This window comes from Oryx dammah, unplaced genomic scaffold (genome assembly GCF_014754425.2).
Source record: "Oryx dammah isolate SB20612 unplaced genomic scaffold, SCBI_Odam_1.1 HiC_scaffold_5, whole genome shotgun sequence".
NCBI classification, from domain to species: Eukaryota; Metazoa; Chordata; class Mammalia; order Artiodactyla; family Bovidae; genus Oryx; species Oryx dammah.
Genome location: NW_024070189.1, coordinates 3,347,620 through 3,371,387, shown reverse-complemented (window position 1 = coordinate 3,371,387; position 23,768 = coordinate 3,347,620). Strand labels below are relative to the sequence as shown.

General features: G+C 40.8%; 1 protein-coding gene across 1 annotated transcript in view; it reads right to left on the bottom strand.

Moving 5' to 3' along the window:
* The window catches only part of FBXL17 (F-box and leucine rich repeat protein 17), a 504,895-nt gene that overhangs the window by 339,271 nt on the left and 141,856 nt on the right, over positions 1–23,768 (bottom strand). The window contains exon 6 of the mRNA XM_040239500.1: positions 15,356–15,463. Within this exon, the coding sequence (XP_040095434.1) occupies positions 15,356–15,463 (108 nt within the window). The remainder of the gene's footprint in view (positions 1–15,355; positions 15,464–23,768) is intronic.

Sequence of the window (23,768 nt, the reverse complement as noted above, 5' to 3'; positions counted from 1 at the left end):
AGTTTGGTTTTGAAAATGCTACCTTTGAGATGCCTGAATATCTGAGGAGAGATGCCAAATAGATGTGGGGCTCATCAGCACACAGACAGCATTTACACTTCTAAATTTAATATGTAAAATCTTAATTATATATCAATGTGCTCAGTTCATTAGGTTGGCTAGGTACAAGCATACTAGCTGTTCAATTTATAGTGAGTAAAAACAATATTAATTAATTGATTAAACTACTGTGTGGGCATATATATCCAAAGTAATAATAAAAAAAAATAATAGCAAGCTAGCATGATTCTAAAAACAAAGCATTAGCAGCATATTGTCCCAAGTCCCCCGGAGTAGTTACAGGCTGGCTTCAGTTCCTATCAAACCACAACTCAAGCTCACAGCCCCAGCACATACCCTCTGTAAAACCTCCCAGGATTCAGAGTCAGAGACTCTGCCCTTTGTATACCCACCGAGGCGGCTCATTCTCCCACCACACACTGCTTTATAATTTAATCTAATTAAGCACATGTTTCCCCCACTAGAGTCAAAGGCAAGCTAATGCAGGTCAGGGCCCATGTCTTACTCACTTCTGAGTCAGCAGTGGCCTTACACAGAACTAGGTGCATCCAACCAAACCATCAAATGTCTCTATTGCAGAATGAGCTTGAAATCGGGGTCAAAACTTTAAAAATAACTTCAAGGGTTCAGGTTTTCCTAAACCAGGATTCTGTTCTTGTAATTGTATCAAACGTAGGATCTGCAGCTCTGAAGCTACATGTTTCTAAAAGTGATATATCTGAACAGAAAGTTCACTAATATGTAAGCATTACATTAAAAAAAAAAATTCTCATTCCACACAATCAAAGGTTATCTTAGAACAGGAAGCATCATCTCTTTTCATATTTGTTCTTAAAATGAAGAACATTTAAGAAGTCTCTGTAATTTGACAGAGTTTTGATATGTATGGCAGGAATTTTGAGTAGTTCACCCAAAATTCTAATCACTGCTGCAGAGACGTGCGTTTGTTAATTGCATCCCTGCTTCTCCGAACAGACTCAGAACGGATCGGCTCCTCCTCTTCCAGTCTGGCAGGCAGCACACTCTCTAATTGACTCTTTCCCTAGGACTTTTCTTTCCACCAAATCCCTTTCTTTTCTCCATAGAAGATTTCTAGAGCTCATAACAAAACTACAAACAGCACTTGAAGTTAGCAGAACGAAGAAGCCCTGTCAGGTTTTTCAGTCTGCAGGTGCCAGGAAACAGAATTTCTCCTCAATTAAAAAATAAAATATTCATACTATGCTTCACTTACATAAGAAAAAAAGCAAAGCTTAAATAAATTAAGGGTAACTTAAATCAAACAGGAAACAAGCAAGGGGAGATTGCTTCATCCGATGGGCTGGTTGTGCACTTCTCTTTCATTTTCTTACACCAAGTTCACAGATTCTTTTTTTTTTAAAGAAGACAATTCATGAGATTTTGAACCCATTTCAATAGCTTGCAACCATGTATCATGCTACTTCAGTGTGCCAAAGGTTTTGGAAATATAGTCCAAATAAAAGTTTTACATTCTTATTTTTAAAAGGAGTCATCGAAATGTCATTAGCCTAGGACAAAAGTTTATCATATCTATGCCAAGTGACCTGTACATTGACTTCCTGATATTACACTATTAAAGCCAAAGAATCAAATTATTCCATTCTTTATTGTTAAATGTGTGAAACTGTAAAGCAAAGAAATGACAATAACAATTTTTAGTTAAAAAAAAATACTCTGGCATATATTGCCATTTCCTGGCATTCAAAAAAAAAAAAGTTACAGAAATGGTATACCTACTCTCTAAAATGAAATATCTTTTATTTCTTTCTTTCTGACTCAGGATATGTAACTGATTTCTTTCGTCCTGGTTTAGAATATTCATGGTCACACAGAAAATCTCTTGGGCTTACACTCTCATCTCAGAGCCTCAGAATAAAGCAAAATTCAGAGTGAAGAGTGCCCAAAACTTAATTCAGGCACTAGCTCTTCCATTCTGTGACCAAGTACTGTTCAGAGGACCCGGGCACCCGGGCCAGTAGCCACCCACTGGGCCACTGCTCGTTTTCCCACCTCCATAAACCGGAAACAGATTTCCTAACACATGCAGGAAGAGCGTGCGGCTCCGTCAGTCGGCACCTACAGCTCTCCTCTGGGGCTGACCCAGGGTCTGGGGCCCCCTGCGTCCTTGGGGGGCACAGCTAACCCAGGCATTCCTCAGCATCTATGTGAGGAGAAACATCCCCAAACGTGCACCCCCTCTCCTGCTGAGTCCCCAATAAAGCCTCAGACACCCCTTTCAGAGGGAAAACCAGGCTGATATAACAATCTAAAAATGAACCAATCAGATCACCCCTACTAAGTGAGAAAGAAAAATATCAGGATGCACGTAGGAAAAATACTATTTCTTCCACAATCTTCACTTCTGGCATTGTACTTGATTTCATTATTCATGGTATCATCTAAATGCCAAAATCACCTATAATAATAAAAGAATAGACACTCTCTAAGGAAAATCTTAGAAAACTCAGACTTTCTAAAGAGCATGTAAGGATTCACATTCAAAAATCCAAGTCAGGAACTCTACAAACATGGACTCAGGTCCCATTTGTTGTACTTAGTTTTACCTTTGTCCTAAAAAAAAAAGTTATAAGAAGCAACAGCATTGGTTTACATGTATTTACATTTGGAATTGACAAGTCACACTCAATGTTAAGAGGCAGAAGTGGATGATGTAAAATTCTAGGTTAACAACTATGCTATAGGCAGTACAGTGAAGGTGAAAGTCGCTCAGTCGCGTGCAACTCTTTGCGACCCCATGGACTCTCCATGGAATTCTCCAGGCCAGAATACTGGAGGGGGGAGCCTTTCCCTTTTCCAGAAGATCTTCCCAACGCAGGGATTGAACCCAGGTCTCCCGCATGGCAGGTGGATTCTTTACCAGCTGAGCCACAAGGGAAGCCCAGTATATCAGTTAACAATAAGAAATGGCACTCAGAAAGAAGGCCTTTACAAGGTTTTCCTTGATATTAGATCACATAGAACATGAAACTATTATTAGATAATGCAAATTTTTTAAACATGAAGCACAGAAATTATAAAGTTTGATTTATATATTAAAGCACTACCTTCTGATACAAAGAACTAATTCTCTTCTTTCAACCACTTTCTTCCATCTTTGAGTTGAAAAGGTAATTGAGATGAAATTTTAAACCACTAACTTTAAACTTCAAAATTTATGATTTACTTCAATATTATGCAATTTGGGTCACTTACACTTTCTTACATCAACAAAAAGCATGACCAAGATCTAAAAATTAAAAAATAAACAGAAGTACTGATTTGGCATATTCATTGGAAGGACTGATGCTGAAGCTGAAGTTCCAATACTTTGGCCACCTGATGTGAAGAGTTGACTCTACTGAAAAGACCCTGATGCTGGGAAAGACTGAGGGTGGGAGGAGAAGGGGACGACAGAGGATGAGATGATTAGATGGCATCACAGACTCGATGGACAGGAGTCTGAGTAAACTCCGGGAGTTGGTGATGGACAGGGAAGCCTGGCGTGCTGCAGTCCATGGAGTCACAAAGAGTCGGACACAATTGAGCAACTAAATGACAACAACTGATATGGTAATAGGTTATTTTTAATTGTCAGTCAAAACCATCCAATATATAACTTTAATTAACTGGTAACTAATAACTCAAATAACTAGTTCACAACAATTAACTTACTTAGTAACATATTTCTCTTTACATTTGCCTCTGTGAATTAGCACATATTACAGCACTGAGAAACATTTAAATCTTACCCTTTCCAGGAACATAGGCTTCCCAGGTAGCTCAGTGGTAAAGAATGTGCCTGCCAATGCAGGAGACCTGGGTTCGATCCCCGGGTTGGGAAGATCCCTTGGAGAAGAGAATGGCAGCCCACTCCAGTATCCTGCCTGGAGAATCCCATGGACAGAGGAGCCTGGCGGGCTTCAGTCCGTGGGGCCGCAGAGTCAGACACGCCTGAGCACGCACACAAAGCGAAAGGAGCATGTATAAAGACTATCTTTTTATAATTAAGCATCTGGCCCTCCATCCTACTCTTGGGAATCACCAACAGCTGCAGCTTCATTATTCCTAACTGTCACACAGCTAGCTGTTTCTATCTATCGAGTTTTAGCTTATCTAGATCCAAGACAAGAGTATGGCTAGAGATAGTCCAGGGAATGAAAGTGAAAGTCACTCAGTCGTGTCCGACTCTTTGCAACCCCATGAACTATCCGTGGGATTCTCCAGGCCAGAACACTGGAGTGGGTAGCCTTTCCCTCCTCCAGGGGATCTTCCCAAGCCAGGGATCAAACCCAGGTCTCCCACATTGCAGGCGGATTCTTTACCAGCTGAGCCACCTGGGAAGCCCAAGAATACTGGAGTGGGTAGCCTATCCCTTCTCCGGAGGATCTTCCCGACCCAGGAATTGAACCAGGGTCTCCTGCATTGCAGGTGGATTCTTTACCAACTGAGCTATGAGGGGAAGCTTCAGTGTAAGGAAAGGTCAAGTCTAACTTAAATGTTATATAGTGTGCAATTCTCTGCTTTGTGCTTTGATCACATTGTTACAAGATTCTTAGAGGGGAGATAAATATCAGTTCTATTCTGTTAGATGTGCTCTCATGTAAGAAATCCTGAATGACGCAAACAGAAATATGTTCTAGTATCTTACTAGGAAAACAAATCCCTATAAGCATTTATTCAATTACATGAAGGGAATTTCATTAAAAAAAAAAAAAAAGGCTATTCTGATGAAGTAGAAGCTGAGAAGAGAGGCTAATGTAAGCCACAGATTTTCCAACAGCAGGAGGCCACGAGCACCCCAAGGCTACAGAGACAAGAAAGAAGACTCAGTGTTCATGAAAACCACGTGCCTGGTCTCCCACTGCAAGCTGGGGCTGCGGGAGGGCTGTCCAGGACTGGAATCACGGAGGAGAGGAAGCCTGTACCCAGAAACGCAACCTGAGACAGAGAAGGAGGCAAAGAAACACCGGAGGGACTCCCTCCCTCGGCCCTCCTGCCTCCCGCTAGACGCAGCCTGCAGAGAGAAGCCCCCTGTGACACAGAAGAGGACACTCAGAGAGAAGAGAGGATAGGAGGGTGAACAGACCCGGGACTGGCTCGAAGCAGGAGAGAAAGGAGAAGGGCGGGCCAGCTTCCAAACGAAAAGAAACAGTCTAATGGGAGCTCATGGTGACACCCCAGAAGAAGGAGGAACTCCCAGAGTACGCCCCACACCTTGCCTGGGAAACCCAGGGTGCTCACAGACTTTGTTTTCTCCTCTGAGCCAAATGAAAGCAGAAAAGTATCTGGAGCTGTTGGCGGCTTCCTCAGGCACAGGGGTATTGTTTCGTTTTTAAAGATCCAAGATTGATAGCCAATTGCATGTCGAAAAGTACCTCTGATCGAACATAATAACCAAGCATTTCCACAAGTGAATATAACAGAGAAAGCTCCAGTGGGCAGCTTTTTTCGTGGAGAAAAATGTGGACAGCCTATCATCCCACTGGGAGACAATCAATTGTAAGGAAGTCTACAGTGGGGAAGCGGCGATGCTCCTGACGGTTTTGCAAATACACTGTGATCAACAGCTTTTGAGTAACTACCTGTGATACCTCTGGGCTGGAGAGCAAACATAGGAGGAGCTCAATTGCCTTTAGTCAATGGACGCTACTGGACTCTTTTGCTGGGCCAGCGTGCCCGGAGAAGAGGGAGCTCGCAAACAAACTCTATTCCAAGAATTATTATGGGAAATAACGAGTAATATTATGTAGGCCCAAATAAATATTGCAGTTCCAAGCTAAAATTTTTGAACACACATCTTCTATGTTTGACTAATAGTGAGTTACCATGGAAATGAATTCCCTGTTTTCAAAGACGGTGACTTCAATAAAGATGCAACATAATTTATCTTTCCCTCAGCATCCAGGAGACCCTTAGGCCATCATTATTAACACTGCACAATGGTAAACAAAATTGTAAAGAAAATTATGATTATCTGGATTCTCTATGATTAATGATTGACACAGCGTGTGTTTGTGTGTAAGTGAATATATAATATTGCACATAGGTAGGGACTTCCCTGTGGCTAACAGGAGCTGCCCAGGTGCAGTGGAAACATTGTTTAAATAAGATACCTGAATTAGTTGACAATAAAACACCATTAAATATTTTATAAATGTTCAAAAACTTTTTTTTTTCAGTTGCTAATTTGCATCCAACTCTTTGCGACCCCATGGACGGCAGCACACCAGGCTTCGCTGTACTTCACTACCTCCTGGAGTCTGTTCAAAATTATGTCCATTGAATCAGTGATGCCATCTAACCATGTCATCCTCTGTCATCCCCTTCTGCTTTTGCCTTCAATCTTTCCCAGCATCAGGGTCTTTGCCAGTGAGTTGCTCTTCGCATCAAGCAGCCAAAGTACTGGAGCTTCAGCTTCAGCATCAGTCCACCCAATGAGTATTCATGGCTGATTTCCCTGAGGATTGACTGGTGTGATCTCCTTGAGTCCAAGGAACTCAAAACTATTAAGTGAATATAACTGTCAATGTTTTAATCAATTGAATATGTTTTTGAATATGTTTTTAAATTAACCAGACTCTAACTGTAATTTTCAATAAATGTTTATTTTAAATTAATAAATGATAAATGAATCATTTTGCTGTATAACTGAAACTAACTCAACATTGTAAATTTACTGTACTTCAATAAAAATTAATTAATAAATGAGATCCACGCACTTTCTTTCCCTCAGTGGTATATTTCCTCATTTAAGTTTCATTACAATTTATTCTTATCAAGCCCCAGATCTCATTCCCTAATTCAGGGATTCTGTTCTGTCGACTTAGAGACATGACCCCATCTGTGCCTGACACCGCTATGTATTTATATATAAACCACAAGACTGAATGAAGCAGACTCACACTGATCCTTAAATAAAATCCCTGTTACTACACAGTGTGAATGAATCTGAAAGTCAAAAAGAACATGAAAGCAGTATCTCCTTATATCTCTCTTGGATAAAGACTGACCTCATGTGTTAGAGACCAGATAAATAAAGTTGAAATCCTTGCTTACAGGAGTACTCTGTATTTATAAACAAGTGTGTGATAAAAACGCAAGGAGAGAACTGAGGCTAACATAAGCAAGGTAAAATGACATATAAAGTGTAAAGCCAAGATCCAAGAAAGGTCCTTTCAAGAAAGATAGCCAACATTCCTCATTTAATATTTATATATTTACATTAAAGCTTGAAGAAACCATTTTATCAAAGGATAGATACAACAAAGAAATTTATCTGTTCATTTTACTTGTTAGGACTTCCACAAACTGAGTCATTTGAAAGATGAATTCATTTATTTTACTAGCGAAACATTGATACATGCTGCTATGGCAGCTGCTGGAATGAAAATGTAGCACAAATAGACATTATAACTAGAGTAAGGGTAATAGGGTTATAAAATATAAAAAGAGTAGCCTCATGGAACACATATTACTGACTTAGTAGAATGAAAAAAGTAAAGGTGATAAAATGCTAGCGCTTATGTAGACACTGCCTACACTAATTTGAAAAATAAAAATCAAAGTCACTCATTTGTGTAATGACAGTAAAATATAACATGCCTTAGGCCAGTCAGAATGGCCATCATTAAGAAGTCTACAAATAACAAATGGGCAGAGGGTGTAGAGAAAAGAGGCCCCCCTCTTGGGAATGTAAATTAGCGCAACCGCTATGGAAAACATTAAAGGCGCCTTAAAAACAAAAAAGCGAAACTGCCACGTGATCCAACAATCCCCCTCCTGGGCCTATATCCAGAGAACAATATAATTCAAAGTGATACATGTATCCCGATGTTCACAGCAACACTATTTACAATAACCAAGACAGAGAAAGAACCAAAATGCTCAGTGACAAACCGACAGAGACGGTGCAGCGCACACATGGGAGGTGCGCGCCTGCCCAGCCCCTTCAGGCACGTCCGGCTCTCTGGGACTCCACGGACTCCACCCCGTCAGGCTCCCGTGTTCGGGGGACACTCGCGCGAGAAGACTGGAGTGGGCTGCCGTGCCCTCCTCCGGGGGTCTTCCCGGCCCGGGGATCAAACCCGCATCTCCTGTGTCTCCTGCAGTGCGGGGGGATGCGTCACCACTGAGCCACTGGGGAGGCCCTGTATATCCACACGTAGGTATGTAACACACACACACACAATGGAATATTATTTAAAAAGAGTGAAATGACGCCACTGCAACAAGGTGGATGTAACTAACGATTATCATCACGCCAAGTGAAGTCAGTCAGAAATAAAGACAAATGTCATCCGCTATCACTTATATGTGGAATCTAAAATACGACACACATGAGCTTTTATGAAAAAGAAAGAAAATCACAGACACAGAGCAGAGCTGTGGTTGTCAGCGTGGCGGGGTGGGTGGTGGACAGGGAGTGTGAAATCAGAGACGCAAACACTACACGCAGGATGGACAAGCAACGAGGCCCCAGCACACAGCACGGAGAGCGGCACCCGCCGCGCTGTGATACACCACAGTGCAGAAGAGTGCTGCTTGAGCGGAATGCACGCGGATGTGCTACCGAGTCACTCTGCAGTGCGGCGGCAATCAGCACAACAATGTGAATCCACTCTATTTCAAGACAACAAAATTTAATGAGGTACAACACTATATGCCTCTGATTCAGTGCATTGCTATGGTAGGAATTTTTTGATGATTTAAAATGTTATTTTAGTTGTTCAGTGGGTTAAAGAGGAGAAAACAAACTCATGAAGAGCAGACAGTTATTCATCTTAATATTCTGAATTGGCACTCAGGTGGAATGAAGGTCATAAAGCTTTTAACTGAGATTTATTTTCATGAAAATCATTTTACATTTTTATTTTTATGAAAGAACATGAGTGGATTAGGACTAAAGAGTTATAAGGAGATTTTGTATGTAATAATGAACATTTTTATAATTACTTATTTATATTATGTTTCAAATGCTGCTTTACTATGTGCCAAATACTCTTCCTCTACAGCCCAAGTGATAGGTAGATGCTATTATTATCCTCATTTTACAGATGAGAAAACTGAGGCTAAGAGATTAGGTGAAATGCCAAAGTTTTAGGAGCAGCAGTTATACCGTTAGCTTTGATGACAGCAATAAGTGGCTTGCTGACCCTTGTAAACTTCTAAGAAAAAAAATCTATTAATGGATCACACCCGGCGTAGAGAATCATTATCTAAATTCTCAAAACTTAGTTTCTAGCTCAACTCTTAACTCCCAAAAAGCTGAAAAGAACCAACAGCATCCTACAAACACCTCTTCAGAGTCGTCACTTGTCTACTCAAAAGGGAATATTTCAGAGCTGAATGAATTCAAGAACACAATTTCCACATCTCAAACTACCACTCAAGTTCCTATAAATTAATCAGAAACAAACAAAATGATAATCTATAACTTAACAGCAATATCACCCCAAAAGCAGAAAAATAATATGTTCTATCTTTAGAATAAGACATTCTAAACTGATCAGTTGTTTTGAAATTTAGAAGGCAAGAAAGTTCATCTTTCATTTCTAGTCTCTGAATAAACATGAAAATGAAGACAAGAATTGAGTTAGCTGCATGGATGAACATTCTTTCACTTACTTATGTTAAATTGACTGAAAAAAAAATCAATTTTGTTTTTCTTTAGAAAACATTTCATATTTTCAGCCATAAGCACTTTTAAAATATGTGTTTTACAAAAAGTTCTTTAAATATGATATGGTCCAAGAAAATATCTGAATTTTTTTAGCTGTTACCTTCCAAAAAACACCTCTCCTTAAAAACAAAAACAAACAAACATACCCATATCTGACATATCCCAAGAATTCAGTTCATGCTTATAAACTGACAACTGAAACAGCAATAATATCTAAGACAGGCTTCCCAGGTGGTGCTAGTGGTAAAGAATCCCCTTGCCAGTGCAGGAGACATAAGAGACACGGGTTTAATCCCTGGATCAGGAAGGTTCGCTGGAGGAAGGCGCAGCAACCCACCCCTGTACTCTTGCCTGGAGAATCCCGTGGACAGAGGAGCCTGGAGGGCGGCAGCCCACAGGGTCGCAGAGAGTCGGCCACGACTGATGTGACTTAGCAGGCATGCACAGTATCAGAGTTAATATCAGTAATTAATTAACAACTTTAAAATATATCAACAATCTAAAAAGGAAAAACATCTAACCCTAAGGTATGACAAATATAAATTTTATATAGCATATAACAAAAACGAAGTTTTCTCAAAAATTCTTCATCTTTTTACCATTTATTGACTAGTCATTAAATGAGTTTTTAGTCATTTACGAATAAAATAGCATCTTCCTGACTATTGGTTGAGATCATTCGAACTGACTGAAGTCAGTTCACAATGGATCAGTGGCATGAAACTCATGAACTCAGAGCAGACCTCAAGTTTGCACACCAACTACAACTACATGTACTGTATAACATGCCACTTTGATTTTCAGACTCCATTAGCTTATTTGTTCAAATGATTTTAAATTAATATTATATATAATGCACTTGAGTATTCATTATCATCCTGAGCTATTTCCATGTTCCTGTGAGTTTTTAAAAAGTATGTGATTGAATAACATGATTTATCGTGTTATATAATATCAATTTTAACCTCTTAAAAGCTTCATTATTACGGAAATTTTCAAGGATAAACAAAAGTAATGAGAACAACATAATGAACCCTCTTGTCCTATAACCCACCTCAATTATCTGTATTTTGCCATTTTTGTTTCCTTTATTGGCCTATCCACTTTTCTATTTTTTCATCTGCTCTATGATATTTTGATACAAACCCCTAATGCTATATCATTCCAATAGTAAATAACTCTAGTATGTATCTCGCTCCTCTGTCCATGGGATTCTCCAAGGCAAGAATACTGGAATGGGTAGTCATTCCCTTCTCCAGGGGATCTTCCCGACCCAGGGATCAAACCTGAGTCTCTTGGGTTGCAGGCAGATTCTTCACCATCTGAGCCACCAGGGAGGTCCAAAATTTGGTAGAATTCACCAGTGAAGCACTCTGGGCAGGCAGTATGACTGAGGGAAGGTTTTTAACAACAAAAGTAATTTCTTTAAGGAACAGAGGTTTCCAGGTTATCTACTGACTATTTCTTCTTGAGCAAGCTTCGGAAATTCACGACATTCAAATAAATTTTCCATTTCATCTAACTTGTTGAATACACAGGTGTAAAGGTGCTCATGATGGTCCCGTCACCCTTTTAACATCTGGAGACTCTGCAGTTATGCTGCTCCTCTGAGTCATGGCACTGGCAACTTCTCCTTCCCTCTTTTACAGATTTATCTAGTGTATCAAAGAACCAGCTTTGCACTTTCATTAATATTTCTTTTTGTTTTCCATTTCACTAATATCCACTGTGATGTTTATTATTTCCTTCACTCTGCTTACTTTGAGTTTAATTTACTCTTCTCTTTGCAAGTTTCATAAGGCAGAAGCTAAGGCCGTTGACCTGAGACTTTTCCTTTCTTCGTATGTAGGTGTTTGGTGCTGTTTAACCAAAGTGAGTACTTTAGCAGCATCCCACTAAATCTGGTGTGTTGTGTCTTTATTCTCCTTCAGTTCAAAATATTACTACTTCCTTGTTTCTCTTGGGATTTCTTTACTCGTGGGTTATTAGCACCAGATAAGCACGGGAGAGCATACACTCATCTCCAGGGTTTTCTATGCAGCTCTCTCCGCCTGGCCGCCCCAGTCTCCCTGGACTTCTGTTCTGTGTTTACTCAGGTCGCCTGCTAGGCTTTGCCTGGGCTACTCTTCCCTGTGGTATGAGCTGGGAACGCTTCCAACACCTGAGAGAAGTCCTGGGTTGGAGGAGACACAATTCTGCCAGACACTGCACGTCATTAACGTTCTCAATTTCGGAGGCAAAACAGAGACCTCAGAAGCTCTCATCCCTGCTTCCGAACCCACTCCAGGAAAACTGACTTTACCTTCTCAACCTGTGTGCATTCACTGTCAGCTATTTCTGGACTCTCGTTTGCATAGCTTAGAAGGAAGGCCTCTTACTCCATTACTGCTTATATTAACAGAATGTATCTGAAGACAAAGGGTGCGTCATCAACAGAGTTCAGACAAGACAGAGAGCATCAAAGTAAAATTAACTCCATGAGACCATGGTAATGGAATATTAATATTCTTTATCTTGTTCCCAATCTTCTGTCTTCTTGCCCTTGATTTAACAATCTAAGATGTCACAAATCCCCAATTTTCCCTTCTAATTTAGTAAGGACTTGACATTCCTTGCATTCAAGGACAGCCACTCACAGTCCCTTCCAGGCCAATGACTCTTAAATTCAGAGATTTGTCTGGCTGTAAGAAACTCTAGAGATAGATCCTCTATTACAAACACGTCTCTACACAGGAAGAAACCAAGGCACAGAGATTTCATGGCATTTGCCTCTATTAGCAAATTTAGAGTCACAGACTACAAAGTAGGAAGTTGGAGAGATTTTCTCAATCATATTAAATTATATAAATTTATACTGATAACACCCTATATTTCACATCCTCTAATCATTTATTTAAAAATTACATAAAATATTGAGAAAAAAGTATTGAAAACTATCCACCAACTTTCTAGGAACATTTATATATTTACAAACATTGTGTGAATGTAAATTACATTTTGTATAATGTCTTAGTATAAAAACACTGTCAGAACACAGTTTAACAAAAAGCTTTATTTTGAGTTCTACCTTTGCTTTTCAAAAGCTGAAACAACTAAACTAGCTTAACCAGAGTAATGTACGTTTAAAAGGCTATCTTGCCTTTACCTGAATCCATGAAACTAAGCAGTATCATGCCACAGACCGGTCTTCTCACCAAAACACTGTGCTGAGCACAGGGATGAGCCTAAACCGCTGCGGATAGGCTTTGATGTGAATCCAGTAGATTCCGAGTGCTGACAGGCCAAACCCCCAATCCTGGTGTACAATCTTCAGAATAATCTTTGCAGCAAATTAAGCCTTCCAAAGCTGACATTTGCTGTCACTGCTACTTTGTCACAGAGAATAATTCTGATCTTTTAAGCACCAGTGTACCATAATTTTTGGCCATCTCAGAATGTTCAGGGAAGCACTTACTGATCTAATAAGTCTTGTTTTGTCTTTAATGAGTACAATTTCAAGTGATCGTAAAAAGCCCACATATGGTCATTATAACACTTGGTGTGCACAATCTGTTCATCCAAAGGCATTTCTGCTCTGCACTATAAACAGCAGTATATGATGTGATGGGAAAAACATTCATCTACGAAAATGTTCAGGCCACGGTTACAGAAGATGAATAAAAAATCATGGTGACATATGGTCTTGGTTACACGAAGATGTTCTGATAGAGCAGTAATAGAGAATACCGTGCCTGTGCGCTCTGCTAGTTTTAGGTTCTAATCCTCAAAATATAATTAAAGCCCATCAGTCATGGAAGACACAGAATAATCACGGGCACTGTTTCAAATACACTAGAATAAAACAGTGATGTGATTTTTTTTCCTCAAAGTTTGCTCCAAACTTCTACAACTTAGCTATGGTAGCACTTCTTTGGGCTTCCCAGGTGGCACAGTGGTAAATAATTTGCTGACCGGGGCAGGACACACAGGAGATGCACAGGTTCGATCCCTGGGTCGGGAACATCCCCTGGAGAAGAGAACAGCTAGCCACTCCGGTATTCTGGCCTGGAGAACCCTGGGCCGGGGAGCCTGGCGGGCTGCAGCGCACTGGGCGGCACACAGACAGCTGAGCACGCGCGCAAGCACCGATTCTTTCAGGGAGAGTGAAAGCGCTGGTCACTCAGTTGTCTTCAACTCTGTGCGACCCCATGGACTGTAGTCGGCCGGGCTCCTCTGTCCACAAAATTCTCCAGGGAAGAGCACTGGAGTGGGTTGCCATTCCCTACTCCAGGGGATCTTCCCAGCCCAGGGATCAAACCTGGTCTCCTGCAAGGTGGGCACATTCTTCACCATCTGAGCCACCACTAACTTTAATAGCAGGAGCTAAAGGTTACCTAGCACTTACCATGGTCCTGATACTGAGGAACTACTTCAATTAATTCCCTGAAAAATAATTTGTTCACTCAGCTGATTAATGGCAGAGCCAAGATTCAAACCCAAGCTGACAACAGAGCCTGGGTTCCTACCCTCTGGGCCTTACTGCCAGAGTCCTAGGTAATTTATAAACATCTGCTCTTTTCCTAGGAGGAAAGAGGGCTTCCCTGGTAGCTCAGTTGGTAAAGAACCCGCCTGCAGTGCAGGAGACCCCCGTTCGATCCCTGGGTCAGGAAGGTCCGCTGGAGAAGGGACAGGCTACCCACTCCAGGATTCTTGGGCTCTCCTGGGGGCTCAGCTGGTAAAGAATCTGCCTGCAATGTGGGAGACTTGGGTTTGATCCCTGGGGGAAGATCTCCTGGAGGAGGGAAAGGCTTCCCACTCCAGTGTTCTGGCCTGGAGAATTCCATGGACTGTATAGTCCATAGGGTCTCAAAGAGTTGGACACGACTGAGCGACTTTCACTTTCACTAGGAGAAAAGAAACTGTAAACTCTTTTCCCTAAACTGTAAGCTTGAAGAGACATGACAAATTCTGAATAAGACACAAGTAAATTTTATAGTAGCCAGTCTTCTAAAACATGTATATAAGAATTAGTTCATAATTATTATAGAACTCTGAAAAACAGCACAGATGATACATGACAAATGAGAGATTATAAAGGAACTGATGTTTTCATTATTGCTAAAATATGAGATTTCATATATTTGGTATGTAAGTAAACTGTGAAGTTAATTTTGGGCATACATTCACTTCTCTTTTCACCATATATGTTCAGCTTAATCATATGAACTGACCATATTTACTTCTTAAAAGCCAAATACTCAGAAGATCTAATGATACGTGAGCAGTGAAAACTTTCATTAAAGTATCTTCTAACACAAGACATAACATTAAAATCTAAATAATTCTTGTCATATATATCAGTTTCTTTACTGTATACACTCACAGTTATTAGCAAATGAAAAAAAGCCAAAAAGCAAGCTTCTTGTTGAAATGAATGTGCCATTTCAGAAAGGATACATTTTGTATTGTTGACTTAAACTGATTTTAATTTTACCAAACACTACTTACAGCTCTATAATGGTCTGACCAGTCCTCATTCAAGCATGTGGAGCATTGCGAGGGCGTTGGTACGAATGATGCTGGGAAACACCGAGGAGACGTAGCCCTGGAACCTACCTTGGTTAGATGAATGACTCCTTTAGAAGTAACCGAACAACCCATGAAGCCCACGCACTGCAGCTCAGGACAGTGCTCAGCGAACGCCTTCACCGACTGGTCCGTCACCTGGGGAGAGCGGGGAGGAGAGAGTCAGGACGGCACTGCAGGAGTTCGCCACTGCAGACTCCCCTGGCCTCACGTTGCGGCATCAACGTTTCCTTTTCCAGTGGACCGTCTGAATCCATAGGCATGCCGCAAGATGTCCTGCGCTTTTTAAATCCGCCCTCAACCCCACATTCCCTTCTGCCAGCCCATGTTTGTTTACGTCTTCTTGTCTCAGAGACGTCAACACTATCCACCGCCACTTCTTCATGCCTCCCTCAACAGACATGTATGCATTCTGACATTTACTCCACGTGCTATGAAATTCACCATTTCAAAGGGAGCAGTCCAGTGGTTTTGAGCAGACTCCCAAGTCGTGCCACCATCACCGACGTCTAACTCCAGAACATGCTTCTCACCCCAAAAAGAAGCCCCATGCCCAGCAGCAGCCGTCCCCCAGGTCCAACCCCTGCCTCCACGTCCGGGCAGCTTTCTGTCACTATGGCTTGGCTCAGTCCTGACATATTTGATAACTGAAATTGTACAACTGTTTCCTAAAGGGCAACAACAGTCTCTTTTTAAGGTTTCTCCCTACAAGTGTTTCTTCTAAGAAATGTGGCTTTGCCCCTCACTGCTTCAAACTTCTCAGATTTGGAGGATAGGATGGTTAAATTTATGTGTCATCTTGACTACACCATGAGATGCCCAAATATTTGATTAAAAATTATTCTGGGTGTGTTCGTGGAGGTTTCTGGGTGAGACTAACATTTGAAACAGCAGACTGAATAAAGCAGCTTGCCTCCCCGAGGGGACCACTCAACCTCAGCCACATCCAGTCCGCTGAAGGCATGGAACAAAAAGGGGAGTAAAGGAGGATCTGCCCTCCGTCCCTCTCCCCCTCCTTCTCTCGTTCTCTGCCCACCTTCACATTCAGACACCAGTTTCCCACCTTTAGACCCAACTTTGGACTGGAACTGATATCATCAGCTCTCCTGGTTCCTATACGTTTAGACTCTGCCTAGAACTACACCATCTGCTCTCCTTGGTCTCCAGATAGCCAATTTGGGGATTTATCAGCCTCCAGAGTTACAGGAACCAATTCCTTACAATAATCTCTTTTACACACACACACACACACACATACACACACACACACACACACACACACACACACCTCATACTAATTCTGACTCTTTGAAGAACCCTAACTAATGTGATACATATTAGAATCCCCTGAGGAATTTATTAAAACCTCAGAGTCATAAGAGGTTTAACCCAAGAATCTGTATTTTTAACAAGCCCCTAAGTGACTCTTAGGGATATGAAAACTTGAGGCCCCAGAGCTGCAAAGAAGTTACACTGACAGCTTTTGGCATTTCTGCATGGCCCTGCTTTAAACAAAGGGCAGACTGAAATTCCTTTCTTGTCTCCTCCAGCCTCCAAAAGTTTTCCATATATAAAATTATCTTCTTATAATTGTGCTAACATTTTCTCCACTGTCCTACAAGCTGTAGCATATAAAAGAAGGTCCAGATAGTCTCTATGATAGGGTTAATTTCAGATTCACTTTCCTCACCGTCAAGATGAAATCAACAAGTTAAACACCACCGTTAGTTTTTCAAACAGCAGTGACTTACACCTACTTTGCATTAACTTTAATATGGTTGACTCTTACTTTGTATCTCCCTTACCTATTCTGAGCAGATATTGGAAAATAAAGTTATGTGGGTAGCATTAATTCTGAAACAACACAAGAACGTTTTCCTAAAATAATCAAACCAACAGCATCCATGGTACATCTGATAAAAGATTAATTCTGCCCTCAAAAGTAAAGTGTGCTTCAGCATATTAAGACTAAGGGTGCCATTGATAAATTAAAAATGGGCCTTCCTGACACTCAGCTTTCTAAAAACATTATGTCAAGAAAGAATATTTAAGGCAGTGAAATTGCCTGAAGCTTCAGTGAAAACCAATTTCTATTAAAAAAAAAAAAAAAAACCTCAGGGGGCGGCGGGAAGGAGAGGGAAACAGGTTCAACACCTATCGCCATCTGGTTCAACATCTTGCCTAATCTGACATCAGGCTTCTCCCAGATCCATCTTCAAAAAGGGGAAGAGGAGTTCAGATGAGGCTGAAGGACACAGGAAAGCTCAGGTCCAAGGTGTTAGAGCTTTCAGAGACAAAGTATTAAAACTGGCTTCGTGGGTCTTCCTCTTTCAGCTCAAGGAGTCAAGTAAGAGGTTGGAGGCGCCTCCTGCAGCAACAGAGCCTTAAGAGCGGAATCCGCCTAGAGGGAGTGCCAGGGAGACAGGGGCGCTCTGTGAACTTACCACAGTTGTGCAACCAGCACCGCGCTCCAGTCATAGAACACCGTCAGCACACCGCCCTAAAAGGCCCCTTTCTCCCTGATGCCCATGTGCACTCCGTCACCGCGCCCGCCCCGAGATGACCCTTGATCTGTTTCACACACCTACAGCTGCCTTTTCTAGAAACTTCATGTAAATAGGATTCTATAATAAAGTCTTTTGTGTCTAGCTTCTTTCACTAGTAATTTTGTTTGTTTGTCTGAGGTTCCCCCTTGCTATTATCTGTATCAGCAGTTGGCTCATTTTACTGCTGGGTAGATTTGTATGGTATGACTATATTACATTTTGTTGATCCACTCAGCAGTTATAAACATTTTGTTTACAGTGTGGGGCTTTGATAAATAATGCTTCTGTGATCATTCACATACAAGTCTTTGTATGGACATATGTTTCATTCCTCTTGCATAAATATCTAGGATTGGAATTACTGAGTCATATGAAAAGCTTATTTTTTTAGACATTTTTAAATGTGAGTTGTTTTCTTATTAAGTTGCAAGAGTTCTTTATATAACTTGAATACACGTCCTTTATCAGGTATTTGTTTCACAAATCTTTTTCTTCCATTCTGTGTTTTGTCTTTTCATTTCCCTGATGGTGGTCTTAGAACTAACATTTAGGCCTATGGTGCTCATGGAGTTAATTTTCATGAACAGTGTGAAGTAAGGTGAAAGGTTCATTTTGTTTGCACATGAATTGCCCTATTTGTTGAAAAGACCATCTGGAATGGTTTGATTTTGAGGGATCATACTTACTCACAGACTGTGATAAAACCAGCCAGTAAATAAGAATTCATATGCAAAGAGAAATGTGGCTCAGGATTTGGAAAGTGGTATTGGAAAATTAGGGGGGAATGAGACCAGCTGGCAAAGCAGATTTTGACCTTTTAGTCAAAGCTGTGATGGAGAAAAAGAGAAGACGAACCTCAGATTCAACAGTGTCATCTCTTCACGACAGAGACAGAGAAGACCGTCCCCTTCAGCTGGCACTCTAAAAGCCAGCTGGCATTCTGATACCAGCATGGAGAGGACGCGCATGCATCTAGTGTTATGATGAGGAAACGCATTGGGATAAGGAATGTCCTGTGCCTTCAGAGTCGCCAGGCCATGGAAGGCCTCCATAATACAGACACATGAGATTCCAGTAGAGCCTCCACTGTGAGTCCTAAGGCACCCTCTCTAGTTGCTGAAGCCCAAACAAATGTAAGCGAGAAACACAGAGGGCAAAGGCAGAAGGAAGATATTGGCTCTCCAAAGCTCTTGAGGGGGCACTCAACCAGACATCCTTTGAGGGTGGTTTCTCATGAGAGCAAATGTGGGCACAAGAAGAACTCTCCCCAGGAGGTAGAAACAGAAGGCCTAGAAAACTCAAAGACAGGGGGCAAATGTAATAGCCACTATGGAAGAAATGTTCCTATCTGACTGAAATATTCTTAACCAGAAGAAACAGAAAAAGCAGAAGGTGAGCAGTACAGGGTCACTAATTTTGCTTGAAGAGTTACTGTTATAAAATTATTATTTATATTATTGTTTATATAATATTTTTGAATTGTGAATCTAGAGATTCAGTCTTTGGACACAGCTCAACGTTTGGGGTACCAGTAGCCAAAGAGCTTAAGAGGGAATAAAAAATCCCATGGACGGAGGAGCCTGGTAGGCTATAGTCCATGGAGTCGGAAAGAGTCGGACATGACTGAGCGACTTGACTTTACTTACTGTGGGCCAAGCTAAGTCCTCTCTGTAACAGGGGATCCCTATAATAGCCTTGACAGGCAATATTAGCCCCATTTTAGTGCTAAGACACTTCAGTCATGCCTGACTCTTTGCAACCCCATGGACTATAGCCCACCAGGCTCCTCTGTCTGTGGGATTGTCTAGGCAAGAATACTGGAGCAGGTTGCCATGCCTTCCTCCAGGGTATACCTGGCCCCATTTTACAGGTAACTAAAATAAGCCTATCAGAGATTGACTTCTCCCAAATCAAACCACTAACAGATGGCCAAGTGGGCTTTAAACTTCGATCTTTTAGATTTTGTAATCCCTGTTCTTAACTTATATATACTAAGTTGTGATTCGTTTCATGGTGCTAATTTCCAGTCAAATGCAAAAGCAAATTCAAGGCCCTCCCTTTGGCCCCAGAGAGGGAGAGTGGCAGGGATCAAGGCACAACTGGTCTATTTTTTAAAGAATTTTCTAGAGAGAAGCACTACCCTTGATTACTTTTTTCATCTCCTAAGGATAGACTAGATGTGCTGAAATGCCATAATAGTTTCCTGTATATCCTAAGAATCCTCCCAAAACAAGAAAGCATAAAAGTGGGTTGTATGTGTGTGTGTGTGTGCGCACGCGCTCAGTTGAGTCCAACTCTTTGCGACCCCATGGACTATAGCCCTTCCGGCTCCTCTGCCCATGGTGTTTCCAGGCAGGAACACTGGAGTGGGTTACCATTTCCTCCTCCAGGGGATCTTCCCAACCCAGGGATCGAACCCATGTCTCTGGTGTTTTCTGCCTTGCAGGTGGATTCTTTACCTGCTGAGCCTTTGGGGAAGCTCAAAAGTGGGTTGGCATTATCTAATTCAGAGGTGATGAAGCAGCTGGGTTAATGGTAGTGAATTATAAAACCACATAAGTAGAAATTGATAATCCACTTTAAAAGGATTAAAATTAAAGACTAAGAAAATATGGATGGGAAAAGCTTTTATATAAATTTCAGGACTCTAAATAAAGAGATGCAGCTTCTTCTTAAGACAAAGTTTCCTTAGAACATGGGTGGAGAGATCTATCTTTGTCAGAATAAGATTGAGTCGATGAAAAAGGATTTGTAATCTGTGCTGAAAGATTAGATTTGGGGAATGATGCTAGCTTATCAATAGAAGAAAGAAATTTATACTATTAATTCTAAAAAGGTCAAGAAATCTTTGTACATTTTTACACTTGTGACATTAAAGAATTATTCCGTATAATCCTACATGAATGTATTAAATAATATAAAGTATTTCACAACTTTACTCAGAAAAAAGTTTTCCCTAGAGTTCACCCCAAACCTACAAATTCAGGACTTGGAAATATATACTTCTAATAAGTTCTCTTAAAGATTCGTATAGAGTCAATCCATAAACAACTCATAACTAAATCTAACAACTAACCAGCCCCTCCAAGTGTTAGCACTGAAGATGGTCCTGGGCATACATGGCGTCACGGGGTTATCTCTTTACTGACCTGTACTGACACCACAGATCACCACGGTCCAGGACATGCCATCCTTCTGGGCATTTTCAGCAGCCTGCACGCTGAACATCTTTCTGCCACTCTTGATTCCACAAATCTATCCTCCACCCATCACCCATCTTTCAACGTGTACAAATCACATCATGTCAGTCTGCCATTCACAATCCTCCAGTGATACCAATTACGTGAAGTATAAAATCCCAACTCCTATAAGCTACAAGGCCCTGCACAATCTGCCTCCTCTCTAGTTCTTCCACCTCGTTCATCATCCCACCATCCCCTATCCAGGTCTGAAACCAAGTCTGAAGAAGTAACCAGGTTATGGAGGGTTGAATGTCTGGCAGAATGGTTGTGACCTGGTATGGAAGGAATCTATTTTATTGATAACGTGAGACATACAGGGGTTAAAGAACTGTAAGGTCCCCTCGAGTTCCAGCCTCCTGCAGGCACCTAACGCATGGTGCCATTCATTAAAGGCTCTAAGGGAAGGGTGATAAAGGGAAGCTGTCCTTCAAGGCCCATCAGGTAAACTGAGGACCAACTAAAGGGATATTCTGGCCTCAGGGAGGCTGCCAGTGGGTCACGCCTACAGCAGGGTCCTGCCCTGTGTGAACAGCAGTATACCACAGCAAGGGGCACCTCCAGCAGCTAGGCTGAGCCAGTCAGTAAGCATCCACATCTGACAACAGACCAAGAAGTACTACATGAAGCGCTATAATGATAAAAGTCCCAGGTGAAGAATCTGATTTAGATACCGAGTAAATATACATGGGCTTCCCTTGTAGCTCAGCTGGTAAAAAATCCACCTGCAATGCGGGAGACCTGGATTCAATCCCTGGGTTGGGAAGATCCCCTGGAGAAAGGAAAGGCTACCCACTCCAGTATTCTGGCCTGGAAAATTCCATGGACTGTACAGTCCATGGGGTCACAAAGAGTCAGACACGACTGCGTGACTTTCACTTTCAAATATACATGATCCTTCAGGAGTTTTAAAATGAAATACAATAAAATTTCTCCATTTATTTAGTTTAGTCTTCAAACTCTATGAAAATTTCTTTTTCATTTTCACCTTTGCTTTTCTGTATTCTATTTTTTCACAAGTTATAAAACACTTACAATTAATGCACCCTCCTTTTGAGACAGTGTAACAAAAACACAAAAGGGATTCATACTTACCATATAAAAGGAAATAGCTAAATACGGAGACAAAGTACTTGGTATGGATTCGCCTTATGAATCATTTCAGTACGACCTTTTCACTATGCTCTTACTGTAATAAATATTTCATATTTTTAGTGATGTTAAAAAGAAATCTAAAAGAACATTATTTAAACACAGTATTCTTTTAAACTACGGTCAGACAACATTTAGTGAGTAAATACTACATGCCAAGCGCTGTGCTACACACCATGACCAAGACAAACCGCCTAGTGAGAAGAGTAAGTGAGAAGCAGTTACTGCAAGTGTGATCCCTCCTTTAATCACTTGCACTAGCCTACCAATTATTCCTTTCTATATATGTGCAATAATTACACGGTACACAAAGAAAGTTGGGTTAGTGATGAAGAATCCACCTGGCAACGTGGGAGAGGCACGTTTGACCCCTGGGTCAGGAAGATCCCCTGGAGAAGGAAATGGCAGCCCACTCCAGTAGTCTTGCCCAGGAAATCCTATGGACAGAGGGGCCTGGCGGGCTGCAGTCCACGGGGCCACCAAAGAGTCGTATACCACTTAGCAACTAAACAACAACACATAGAAAGAAGTCGAAACTATGACAAAAATTATATTCAATTATACAAATAAGATTCTTCTCAAATATTTCAAGTTACTGTATGCCTGATATCATTATATGCCCAATATCATTTCAGTAGAGAGCTAGAATATGTATTGCTTTTATAAATCATGAAAAAAACAAGGATTATTTAAGAATGCATGTTTACTAATACAACTTTGGCTTTTAATTAGCATGATTCACCTATTTCATTAGGTAAATCAGAAGCACAAGACAGTAAAATCTTTTAACATTTTATGATGAAAAATTTCAACAACATAAAAAAGTAGAAAAAACAATAAAATAAACCTCCATTTACCAATCATCCACCTTCAATAATTACCAGCTCATTGTCAACTTTATTAGTAGCCCTATCCACCTCTAAAACATCACATTCATCAGTAAATATTTCAGTATATCTCTAGAAGATAGGATCTTTTAAAAATCAGAGCCATAATACCCTTATCATTTCAGCAAAAATGTTCGTGTGAGACTTAATAGGAAAAATGAACTATGTATAGTTTTATGGAGATAATCCAACATGGTAATTTAAAAATCTCATTAAAAATTTACAACAATTTTATAAAAACTGACCCTTTGTCAACAAGGGCACTGAGATTCATAACTAATCATTTTCTAAAAGTCTAAAATTCCATTAGCAGCCAATGAGAATCTGATCGTTTGATTGCTTGTTTGACCTTGCCTGATTTTTGTTCATTCTGTCTTGCTTAATGTTAGTCTGGGGTTAGAGAAGTCAGATTGGCTGATAAAAAGAGATTTATAAGTTATGCATTAAAGTACTGTGAAAGGGAAAGACACTGGTCCAGAATTAACGGCACAGATACGTGTCCCTATTAAAAAGATCTGTGCTACGTCGGCTATGACTCAACCGTTTCCCTCTAGTTTGCTGACCAAGTTTCTTTAACTAATACTTTATTTTATTGAAATTCAATACTTGGGTAATGTAA